Source organism: Zeus faber (genome assembly GCF_960531495.2).
Source record: "Zeus faber genome assembly, chromosome: 9".
NCBI classification, from domain to species: domain Eukaryota; kingdom Metazoa; phylum Chordata; class Actinopteri; order Zeiformes; family Zeidae; genus Zeus; species Zeus faber.
The window spans coordinates 28985094-28997593 of NC_137197.1; the positions used below are offsets into that span (position 1 = coordinate 28985094).

At 42.5% G+C, this 12500-nt stretch overlaps 2 protein-coding genes across 4 annotated transcripts in view; both read left to right on the forward strand.

Moving 5' to 3' along the window:
- The window catches only part of LOC307235143 (upstream stimulatory factor 1-like), a 14627-nt gene extending 13792 nt beyond the window's left edge, over positions 1 to 835 (forward strand). The window contains exon 11 of the mRNA XM_080007134.1: positions 1 to 835. This exon is cut by the window's left edge and continues 2347 nt beyond it. The gene's annotated coding sequence lies outside the window, so the exon portion shown is untranslated.
- Positions 836 to 1341: 506 nt separating this feature from the next.
- gkup (glucuronokinase with putative uridyl pyrophosphorylase) lies at positions 1342 to 12216 on the forward strand. 3 transcript variants are annotated; one of them, XM_080007431.1, is made up of 23 exons: positions 1342 to 1527; positions 2540 to 2646; positions 2749 to 2793; positions 2914 to 3067; positions 3182 to 3253; positions 4439 to 4527; positions 4632 to 4788; positions 5258 to 5335; positions 5477 to 5568; positions 6202 to 6307; positions 6431 to 6510; positions 6607 to 6675; positions 6904 to 6964; positions 7106 to 7122; positions 7843 to 7900; positions 8482 to 8574; positions 8666 to 8726; positions 8811 to 8924; positions 9099 to 9156; positions 9371 to 9439; positions 9758 to 9821; positions 10577 to 10648; positions 11925 to 12216. In XM_080007431.1, the coding sequence occupies exons 1-23, from the start codon at positions 1471 to 1473 to the stop codon at positions 12057 to 12059; spliced, it is 1908 nt and encodes a 635-aa protein (XP_079863557.1). In that variant the 5' UTR covers positions 1342 to 1470; the 3' UTR covers positions 12060 to 12216. The 3 variants fall into 3 exon arrangements, with proteins under 3 accessions (XP_079863557.1, XP_079863558.1, XP_079863559.1); XM_080007432.1 differs by having other exon boundaries at positions 9371 to 9430; XM_080007433.1 differs by lacking the exon at positions 9758 to 9821 and having other exon boundaries at positions 11925 to 12066.
- Positions 12217 to 12500: the final 284 nt, after the last annotated feature.

Genomic DNA, 12500 nt, shown 5'->3' on the forward strand with positions numbered 1-12500 from the left:
ACCGGCACCTATTTGATTGGATCCTCCACCTCCTCTGGGATGTCAATCACAGATCTGCCAACCCTCCCGGTTTTCGGGATACTACCGTATTTTTCCTTTCTCTCCCGCTGTCCTCCCATTTAAATATTTTCCCCGTAAGCATTCCGTATTTTTTACCTTTGTAAAAAAAATAAAAAATAAAATCTCTGATCTCTCTGCTGGGCGATCTCTCGCTGGGCGATCTCTCTGCTGGGCGATCTCTCTGCTGGGCGATCTTTCTCTGCTGGGCGATCTCTCTGCTGGGCGATCTCTCGCTGGGCGATCTCTCTCTGCTGGGCGATCTCTCTGCTGGGCGATCTCTCGCTGGGCGATCTCTCTGCTGGGCGATCTCTCTCTGCTGGGCGATCTCTCTGCTGGGCGATCTCTGCGCGATCAGAGCGATCCCCGCGTGTCCCGGTTCCTGTTCTCCAAACAAAACCAATAATTACTTTTTGATGTCTTTTTTTCCTAATTGAATGAAACAAAAAAGGTACTGTGTGTAACAGGGAGACTTTCTCAGTCACTTACCCACCCCCCCCCCCCATCTCAGTATACCCACTACAATAAACTAGACTACACCGCTGAGTTGAGACAATACTTTCAGCCGACTGCTGTGCATCGTGTTGTAATAATATGATCGAAAAATAGAGTGTAATTTAATTTTTTTTAAATTAGGTTTTAAAAAATACCTGAGTTTTCCTTCGAGCCCGACTGGAGACAAGTTCAATTGCATTGCAACAATGTAACTAACCGAATGATATGGTGTTTGTGCGCATTGCATTGTAGGGCGCCTATGTATGTCTTTATAAAAATAAAATCGAATACCATAGTGTTGTACTTGTCTTATGCGTTGTTATCATTTTAAAGTGTTTGAGTTGTCGCTGAGAAAGAGGTGATTTGTTATGCATATTATGGGTACTGGCCCTTTAAGAAGTGCTGGCCCCGGAAGCCATGTTGCCGCTCTAGCGCGGCTGCGTTCAAGTCGTACGGGAATTTATGGCTCCTGCGCCTGGCTCCAAACGGCACTTTCAGCACTGTCTGTTACAACATTTAACACTAGTAAAAAAAAAACGCAGAGCAGAAGCGAGCAGGTCTAATAATCTTAGAATTAATCAAGCCATTCTCAAAAAACATTCAGTTGACAAATATGGGATATCATAGGGACGCCATAATTGTAGATATGCCTTTCGCGTGTTTCATTATTGATTGTACTCCGTGGACGTTTATTTTCAAGAGGGAGGCTCGTAGCGTATGTCTCTCCCACATGACGTGAACGTTCCATAGGACTGGAACTATTTTCTGCAAGACGGTTGCGACTCTCGTTGTTTCGCAGTTCTGTTTGGAGGCACCGAATTCACTCTACGATCATATTATTCATAATGATAAAATAATAATAATAATAATACTGTCTCTGGATGTACCACGCGATCTGCAAATATCCAGTCGTTACCAATGATTTGCATACTTTTGGTGGCTGGTCACGGAACCGTCTTGGAGACACAAATAGAGGTGTGTACCTACAGCTAATTGTTCAATCATCGTCTGATCGCGATTATTGAGCAGATCGCGACCTTCATGTTCGGAGAGTTCCCATGAGTTGGCTTGAGGAAAACGTTTACGTTCTGATTTCAAATGGGAACATATGGTTCTTCTGTAGGAAATAGAGGCATAATTACACTCCCATGCGTTTTATTTAATCGCAATTTGAATGACAATATTCAACTAAAATGTCATGATCGAGACAGTCCTGGTGGGGCAGGGCCATGGGGGTAAAGGTCGCATATTGTGCAACATATAACTAGGTATTGACACTGTTTAGCTGCATGCAAAGTTAAAAATGCATTTTGTATATATGTGTTTGCATATAGGCAGACTATGCATTCGCTGTATTGTTCATGCATTTTCATTTTTGGTTTAAAAACTCTTGATGTCATACTTAAGAACTCTTTGACCATAGTGAGCCATATCGTAAGCATTAGTGATTTTCCCAATATGTGATTTACCTTTTTGTGCAGACCGACTTAAAACTTCTTCTGACTTGTTGTCAATAAGAATCAGAATCTTTTTTATCGGCCAAGTATATTTTCATATGCAATGTCTGCGCAAGGGCTGGTGCATTGCTGTGCAGACAGCTTAACAGTCTAAAAGAAAAAGGGGTTAACCCCAAAAATAGAGAATTTTATATATGTACCACCAACTACCAACAGAATATACCAAATGTCGTTGTTCGTAATGACTGTGGGTATAAATATAGATAGGATATTTATATACAGGATGAATAAATATATGTAAACAATAACACAGGCATGATGAGTATCTCTAAATCATTATGATGGTATTATTAAGTTATTACAACAATTCATTTCTAAAGTATAGTTATTACAAGGCTATTACAATACAATAAACATACAACATACAACATAAACATACAGTAAACATAAAAAAACATCTGTTTTCTCCACATCTCCGTCGCTCCCGCTGATTAATTGAGTGTTCTTATATCTTATGTACTCCATCCCAGAACGATGACACAGGCTTGTATGGCCACCTGGCTGGCGTACCAAAGGCCTTGCTTCCAGGAATCGGAGGAAAGAAGATCTTGGACTTTTGGTGGGAAACGGTCAACACGTACGTTGAAGGAGCAAGAAGGACTTAAAAAAAAAAAGACTATAATGACCTGTCCCGTGGTTAAAACTTCGCTTACCGTTTGCGTCCCACATCTCACTATAGGAGACAGTTGTTCACCCAAGTCTACCTGGTCACCAATGCAGACAAGTGAGTCCACAACCCGAGGCTACCCTACCACAAAGGCCGTCTTTGTATGATTTCCACGGCTAAGCTCCTTAGCAGAGACAACATCGTTTTTTTTTCTTGTTGTTCTATGTAATCTACAAGGTACAAGCACTTTGAGCGCTGGGCGACGGCAAATGACTTCCCGGTGGAAAATGTGATCAACGACGGCAGCACCACCCTGGAGGACCGTCTGGGGGCTGTGGCCGACCTTGAGCTGGCCATACGCGGCCGCAAGCTGCAGGATGACATCATGGTGGTATGAGGACCAACCCTTCTATCCCATTTTTTGCACAGGAGTATGTGTTTTCACTAACATCTGATGTTAGCAACTGTCCGATATTTGAATCAGGATTCTGTTTTCTGGATGCAGATTGCCGGGGACATGCTCTGCGCAGACCAGAACTTCGACATCGCGCAAGTCATCCGCTTCTTCAGGTCCAAAGTGAGGATGGTCACTTAACCTCATTTCATGTTGAATGATGAAATGACACGTCATGTACATTGACATACATAGCGCACACCCCAAAAAGCTGTGTTCCCCCTATCACAGCTATCGATAGGGGAAACACCGCTTTTTTTTTAACCTACCAACAGTACGTTCAAAAAAATAAAGTTAAGGCAGTGAGCCAGGCCAAAATGACCTCATCATTTTACAGCCACGACCCCCGCCCCATCAACAACATTCCCACACCCTCCCCCGCCCGCTCATAGAATCCTTGCAAGGGGAAACCCTGCTCATGCAGTGTGCCGTGAGAGCTCGCCAGGTTTGCCCTGAAAAGTAAAAAAAAAAATCCACTCAAAAGATAAATAAGCAATTAAAGGAATGTGCTTTTGTGTTTCAAAATCCAAATTGCAAGGCTGCACTAATTCTCATTGATGAGCTCCAACCAGAATGGCAGCTTTGTCTTCATCGGAACAACTTTCGCACAAAGTAACAACTATTCGTGGTGATGAGCAGTTTTTTGAAATTCGTTTTTTTGCATGTCGCTGAGTGAAACGATTCCCCAACTCGTTGTTCATTTGCTTCGGTTGGTTTGATGCAGGATGAGCGAAGCAGGACTTTTCGGGCGAACGATGAACAAGGGTTAATTATCTTCAGTTTGTGAATTGAACGTCCACTACCTCGGCCACTCGTTGAAAGGAGTTTTTTTTCGCCGCGAACAAATCTTTTGCGAGTCTTGGATCCCTCTCAGTAGCACAGTCATACTTGTTCCTGAAGTTTTATCGTGGATAACAGGATCATTGCATTGTAAAAAGTGTGCCGAAAAAATGTTGGGAAACACTGTGCTGATGTATTATCGACTAAATCCACACATCCGCCCACCTCCCCCCAGCTTAGTGTTTTGTACTTCAAATTGGGCTGTTTAAGAACGGTTCACACGCTACTACACCATTGTCTGCCGTCCCAAACCTGATTAGATCGACTGCAGCTGTAGAGGCTTTTCTGTTCCTAATTAATCCTTTTTTTGAGGACTTTTGAATGATGACTGCAAAACACTTTGAGCACATTTTTTTTGTGTGTGTGTGTGTGTGTGTGTGTGTGTGTGTGTGTGTGTGTGTGTGTGTGTGTGTGTGTGTGTGTGTGTGTGTGTGTGTGTGTGTGTGTGTGTGTGTGTGTGTGTTGCAGCCTGGAGAGCTGGCCATATACTACGAGCTGGAGGAAGGGGAGAGGAGTAGCTCCAGGGGCATCGTGGAGGTTTGCCCAGACACTCACAGGTAGAGAGGAGACCACAGCATGCTGTCAAATGAATAAAATGAACTATTAGCAATTGTGTGTGTGGGTGTGTGTGTGTGTGTGTGTGTGTGTGTGTGGGTGTCAGGATAAAATGCTTCTTGGAGAAGCCGAAGGAAGGGCTGACGGACTCGCGCCTGGCCAGCGTGGTGTTCTACTGTCTCCGTGGCGACACGCTGCCTCACCTGTCCGAGTTCCTCGCCCTGCGGACGCAGGCGGAGGACAGGAGCTTCGGACGCTTCTGGGTTCGTCACGTGATGTTAAAAGACATTCCGGAGCGACAGATTGTCGATCAAAAACAGACGGGATAGCATCGCAACTACCCGATCTTCAAGTCGGTCTGTCCGTCGTTCATTTTCAGAGTTTTTATGGTACCTTTAATCGTGTTTAGCATCGCTAGCGGGCAGACCTTGAAGTGCCCCAATGAAGCATTCACGTAACACGCAACACTTTGGGAATTTCAGATTTGAGCCTTGCGTGTATGTAACAACGTTTCAACCCCTTTTCATCGTTCAAAAGTGGCAGAAATAACTTATCCATCCGTTCTCATGGACTCCTGTACGCTCGCAGTACATCCTGCCAGTTCAAATCCAAAGGCTCTGATGTGATGTTGGTCGCTTCATGGGGGGATTTCAACTCCAAATGCAAATGGAAACTAATAGTTAATATGAACCGTGACAAGTCGTCGACATAACGCGAGTGCGTCCTCCACAGGAGTGGCTGATCAACCAGAGGCAACTCCCGGTTTTTGGGATGAAGCTGCCAACGGGCTTCCAGCTCATTGGACAAGTGGTAGGTTCCCTCTATCGATCGTGTCTTTGATCGCAAAAGTTCTGGACCACGCGCAAAGGTCTTCCAACACAAAGCACAAATGGCCAAGTGGTAGACATTTTATAAGAACAGTTCAGACGGATTTTCCCCTCGATGCCTCAGGGGCTGTCGGACTACACCAAGTGGCTCACCCACTACTCCGCCAAGCAGCAGGACAAGCCGGCGAAACCCATCACGTGCAGGTCGTGCGCAAGGTAGGAGCTTCCGACACGGTCTTACCGAGTGTTATCCATAGACCCACACCAAGTTTGCTATAAATGATTGGGAACTGGGTTTGGCGTGCAGTTGTGAAAGTGATTTTTTTCTTGTGCCGTAAAGCACGGTTCTTTTTTTCTCAAGAACGGAAAGATCATCATACGCTTCACTTTAAATGTCTGCTGGATTAAGTAGATATTTTGTGCTCACGACTATGTAGTTATGGGAAAACGTCAGGGAACCCAGTCGCAGTTCATCCGACAGCCACAGGGGGGAGGATCCAACTTTCGGATGCGTTTTCGGATTCAATGTGAAGTGGGCATGAGAGTCATGACATGTTACGTCATGACGTTATAGATGTTAGCCTTAGGTTTTGAAAGAGTCTGGAAGTTGGACACATTCATTCCGTTAGATAATGCAAAATTTTAATTGCTTTAAATGTTTTTAATTGCACTTGTGATCATTTGAGCTATCATACGATGCTCGTCTAATTATATAGGCTAACAAGTCTGTGTAATTAGTTCTAAAGTAAATCAAAAAAATTATATTAAATCTCTCTCTCTCTCTCTCCCTCTCTCTTGCTCTGTCTCTTTTCGACTCTCTGTTTTTGACTAATACGTGATGCCGTACAGGATTGGATTAATGGGGAACCCCTCCGATGGATTCAATGGGAAAACCATTGCATTGACAATCTCTAACTTCTGGGCCGAGGTGACGCTGGTGGAGAGCCAGACTCTGGTGGGTACATAGTGTAGTTTTCATAGCGTGCAGGCTCCCACACTAAGAAAAACAAAACAAAAAAAAACACACTTGTTACGGAAGTTATGGTTCATATTCACTGGAGGAATCTCTGTTTTAAAGGTGCTGCTGCCCCATCCGCTCAACGACCCCACCGAGTTCGGGAGCCTGCAGGATCTGTTCTGCATCAGCAGGAAGGAAGGGTCGGTGTGAGACTCAAGAGCGGGACGTGCATAAACAAAAAAGCAATTCACGATCAAGCCTTGATTTGAAATCCCTTCCTCCCTTTTCGTCTCCAGGTACCTGGGAGGCCTGCGCTTACTGCAAGCCACGTGTAAGAAGTTCTACCAGTTCTGCTCAAATCAAGGGTGAGATTTCTAAATGGAGTAGCTGTCATGGCTGCTCAACCCGTTATAGAGGCAGAAAGACCTCAAAAGACTGCAGGTCTTTTTCCTTTCTTTTATTCTACTCTATTTAATCGTATTTTATTTTGTCGTACTTTTTTTGTATTTTATTAATTTGTGATATTACATTTTATTCATTGACCTAAAGATTGAGCGCTCATTCGAGGAGCCTTCGTGTGTCTCTTTCTGCAGCATTGCTTTGACAAAGCAGAACTTCACACTCAAGTACAACACCAACATTCCCCGGCAAGTGGTGAGGACGTGATGGCTGATGATTTTATACTTATATGTGATCCTAATCACGTTGCACTTTGTTAATCTAATACAGCTAAATGATTGTTTTAAATGTTATTAATCTAATAGATTTGTATCTTTTTTTTTTCTTCCACTAAAGGGTCTTGCTGGAAGCAGGTAAATGATGCTATTCCTGAACGTCATTTTCCCTCTGTAGCAATTTTTTGTATTTTATTCACACAGAAAATGATAATGATGATGATGATGACGATGATGATTATTATTATTATTATTATTATTACTTCTGCTACTACTTCTACTAATAATAATAATGCTAATAACAATTGCACAATTATTACTATTATCAAATTAATATTAATGGTAATATTATTATTATTATTATTATCATTATTATTATTTCTGCTACTACTAATAATAATACAATTAATAATAGTAATAACAATTGCATGATTATTACTATTATCCTATTAATATTAATGTTTGTATTATTAATATTATTATTATTATTATTATATTAATAATCTTGCAAGTGCTTTCACAATTGAGTATGATAACGTTGGGAGCCAACTTAGTTGCTGCTAGTTTTTGAATCCAAGCGCTGCACTAATGATATTTATTGTCAAAGTCACTGAAAGTCACAATCTCTTTCCTATTCACTTAGCAGTCAACTTAAGACTTAAACGTTACAGTAAAATAGTGCAGTACAATAAAATGTTCCATTTAATATGCAGTATATATACATATATCTTTTTCTTCATAAAAAAAACATTTAATTTTAAAAAGCACCAAACAAAGGGGGTATGTTTTGTACATTTTAGAAATCCTTTTCCCTCCACATTTACCAACATCAATTTTTGTTCCCCTTCTATTTCACAGTGCCATCGTCTCCGCCACCCTGAAGTGTCTTATGAAATTCTACAACATCACAGACAGTGTAAGAGCCTTCTTTCTGGAGATCCGCGGATGCTGGAACAGAGGCTTTTTTTTCAAATTTTATAGTTGCATTGAATGGCGCAGATATATTTTATAACCCACTGAGTAGCCGATGTGCTCATTCTAAATAATGACTTCTTTGCTGCGTGGCCCCAAGGGATTCTGCAAGCCTCTCTCAGAACAGACTGAATCTTTCAACATTTAGACTGCATATTGAAGATGAGCATTTAAAAATGGTTTTGCCTCTTCTTCAGTGGCTGTGTCATCAGATTTCCTTCTTAGATCATAAAACTTAATAAATCATTAAATTACTCTGCATGGGAAATTAACTCGAATGTACAACCACTTGAGCCACGAAAAAAGTTCCTTTTTTTTATCCGTTTGATATAACCGTTCTTGCTTCTTGTCTGTGAATTTTTAACATTTTTCAAATTCACTCCGCCTGTCTCGTCTGGTGTTTAGTAGATTATTAGGTTACAGTAGGTAGGTTTAGCTCCCTAACCCTTTCAATGCACTGTATTATGTTTGACTTTCTAATTGACTCACGCTATGTGACGTTGACATGTTTTTTTTCTACGTCAGGACCTCCCGAAGCCCGTCAGAGCTAACTTCATCCTCAACGTGGAGACGGACGAGCTGTTCATCACCGCCGGCCTCCAGGACAGAGTCGTGCAGGTCCGATAACCCCACGATCTGCGGAGGTCAGCGGAGGTGTAGACCGATCTTTTAGGGTGGAGAACTGAACCGCGACTTTTGCCTTTTACAGGTTTACGAAGGCTTGGTCTACATGGACTTCAGCAGGAAGCTCATGGAAGAGCGGGGCTATGGTATTGGTCGTCCATTAATTGTGTGTTAGATGACTATTAAAAGTCAGTCTGCTTTAAGACCGTGTGTCTTCTCTCTACCGTTAGGGGAGTATGTCTCCATGGACATGAGCAGCCTTCCACAATTCTGGCTCGCCTACCTGAGCGACCCCAGCGACTCCGGTCGCATTCACAGCAACGTCCGACAGCGGTGGCTCAACGGTAAAAGGTCTTCTCCCGGTCTGGAAGATTGATTCATTTTCTATGAGGAGGTGGTGCACGTCACCGGGGGGCCAACCCGAAACGGCCCGAGCAAATTGGAGACCTTTAAAGACGAAAGGCGACTGGTCTGGTCTCTGCAAACTAGTCTCTTTACCTTTCTCTGTCGTGACGCAGGCGAGCCCGTGGTGGTGGAGGCCATGAAGTCTTTTGCCAAGCTCACGGACGAAGCCAGGTCGGTCCCAGAAGTTATGTGGTTCATTCACGTAGCGGTGATTCATTCATTCATCCATTAACTCATTCACTCACTCACTCACTCACTCACTCACTCACTCACTCACTCACTCACTCACTCACTCACTCACACATTCATTCATTCATTCATTAACTCATTCATTCATTCATTCATTCAGACCTTTTTCTTCATTCCCTTCCCCTCCTCAAAACAGAACCGCTCTACAGGACAGGGACTGGAGCAGGCTGGCCCAGCTGATGGACCAGAACTTTGAGTTGAGGAGGTGAACGTTCTCTTTAAACCTGGGTTGTGGTCCGTAAATTAAATTGAAGGACTTGATGGCGTATCGACTCGGACTTGAGTCTGCACTCTCAGTGGTACTGCTCTGATGTCTGCTTTTAATTTAAGTTTTAAGCCCATTGGTCTTTGAGCGGCACTCCCCCTACCCCACAGTCTTCGAACTGACTCTGACTCCGTCTCGACGTTGACTCGCCTTTCTGTGGTCTTGACTACAACGCCGCTTTTTGGGGACTTGGGACAGTTTTTTTGTGTGGTTCCACTGACTGCGGTTCCATGGGTTAACGTCCAGCTTCTTCTCCAGGTCCATCTACACTGAGGAATGTCTCGGCCCCGGCAACCTCAAAATGGTTGAGCTTGCGAGACAGGTATAGTAGGCATTAAGGCGGTGTTTTTCACAGTGTGTTCAAAAATAAATGAAGAAAAGGGAGCGAGCCAGGCAAAAATGACCTCATCATTTGCAGCCACGACCCCCACCCCATCAGCAACATTTCTACACCCTCCCCTGTTCGCTAATAGAAGTTTTTCAAGGGGAACACTGTTCATGAGGTCCGTCATGAGGGAGGTGTGCCTTGAAAAATGTTCAAATTCCACTTAATCACGTAACCCACGTTACATGAATGGAATTCACACTCAATTAAATTTCAGAATTCAATTTAAATTTAATTTTTAACAATTTTTTTTACAAGAATCTTTTCATTCTGTCAAAACGATTTATTTTGATGGAATTTAAAAAAGTAAACAATCCAATTCAATAGGAATTTTGCTAAATACATTGAATATTTTTTTGCCTTGGACTTTAATTTAGTCCTCAATAATTACTTTCCATTTGTGAATTGATTTTTTTACGATTTTTTCGCTGCAAATAAATCATTCGTTGGTCTTGCGAGGCTTCTCGTGAGTCGCAAACTATTAGCAGCAAAATGATAAGCACAGTTCTACATGTTCCACATTTTCAGTTGTTACCAGGACAGTGGTGTGTCGTGGGATTATTTCATTGTAAAAAGTGTATCAAGGTCCTTATTTCAGCCCAGTGTAGATGTGACACTGTTTGGAACAGTGTGCATTTAGTTACTGCCCATGTTCTTTTCTTCCCCGGTTCTTTTGTGCTTACATCACCCAGTTTGGCTCGGCCGTCAAGCTGCCAGGGAGCGGTGGGGCAGTGGTGGGGCTGTGTCTGGACCAGGAGAGACTGGTAAGACTGAAAAGGAAGATATAGGATTTAGATAGATAGATAGTTAGATAGATAGATAGATAGATAGATATACAATAAACCCTAATGATGAACAATAATTGTAACCTAAAGAGTAACAAAAAATACAATAAAAAAGGACCTATAAAATAAACTAGAAAAATGTCACATACAATAAACCTAAACACCAGCTAGAAGATAAATACATTTTCCATGAACAATAAACCTAAAAAAATGAACAATAACCTAGCAATGAACAGGAAAAGTTAACCTAAAGATAAACAATGAACGATAAGAATCAGATCATTTAAAATAAGCCTAATGACAAACATGAAATAAAAGCATAGAAGATTTAGAAATTCTGGTCATTTGGGAAGTGTAGGATTTGGTAGGATTGGTATTCGAGATTTGGCACCCCTACAGTTTCTGAGTGCATTTGCACTTTTACACCACTGTCGTAAAACTCTGTCCGGTGTCCGAAAATAATTTATTTTACCGGACAAATTTGAACCTTATCGGTCGCGTTTCAATTACAGTCTATGTTGCAAATGCAGATATAATGTACACGTAGTTTACAGCGCCCCGTGCATGGACCTCGCCGCTTCCCAGAGCACTCACTCCACGGCTCCCCTGCACCTTCTCTCCCTGCGACGAGCGAGGGTGCAGGGAGGGATGGGGGTCCCCTGCTACCGGTGTAGGTGGCAGATGTGCTCGGCCTGGCAGATCGGCTTGTATCAAGAGTCAGAGGGTGAAAAAACCCCGTGGCCCAATGAAAGTGAGGGCCGGCGAGCACCGGCTGACATGCGGGTGCCGGGCACACTACTGGCCAGTCATCCATCGGGGTGGTGGAGCGGATACGTTTTGTGTGTGCATTATTAAAGGACATTTTGACCAGCAAGTATTTAAGCACTTTCCCGCGGTTTCATCCAAACACAGAAGTTACATAGTGCAAGAACAGGCATTCCGAGGGCTGAGTGCGAATGAAAGATGTGCCATTCTCCATATTACAAGTCAGGGTACCAACAAAATTGTTTTGAAGCTGTTATTTTAAGCTAATAAGTCCACCAGCAGGTTCGAGGTAGGATCTACTATTTTTTAGGAATGTTCTCTCTGAAGATAATGAGTGTTTTTCGAAAATAGTAAATAAAAATGTCCACACCTTCGTTTATGTGTGGTGTGGGACAATGTATTCAAATCATCACATTGATGGTGGTGTTTTTTTTTGGGGGGGGGGGGTCCTGCTCTCTAACTGGGTACTGTTGTGCCTTTCCGCCACTAGGTGGAGATGAGGCAAGCCTTCCAGGAGGCAGGCTGTGTGTTCTGTGTCATTGTGCCCCACCACCCGTCCACCACCACCACCACCACCACCAACAGCAGTGGACCAACTCCACCGTGCTGTCCCAGTGTCTCGTGACGCAACTAAAACATTCAACTTCATTCCCCATGACCGTGTCAAAGACTTACATGCGCAGCGTCTCTACACAGAGGCCTTATGTTGATTGTAATTACATTTCAAATAATTTAAAACTATGCACATCATGTGTGATTTTGTATGCGGATTAAAGTAAAGAATTGCCTTCTTTTTGCCGTCTGTTTTTGTCAATGATGCATTCATCGAGTAAATGCATCACTTAGATAGATAGAAAGAAAGATAGATAGATAGAGAGGGAGATTAGATAAAAACAGTAAACTACTGTATCAAAGACAAAAAATACGAGATAAAGAGACATTTTCAATGTAATATTTGATTTATTAATTAATTAATATACTTGTTTTTAAAAACAACAAAACATTTAATAAAAATAACATACATATACATATAAGTACATCTTTCTAAAGTCTGATTAATTACAGT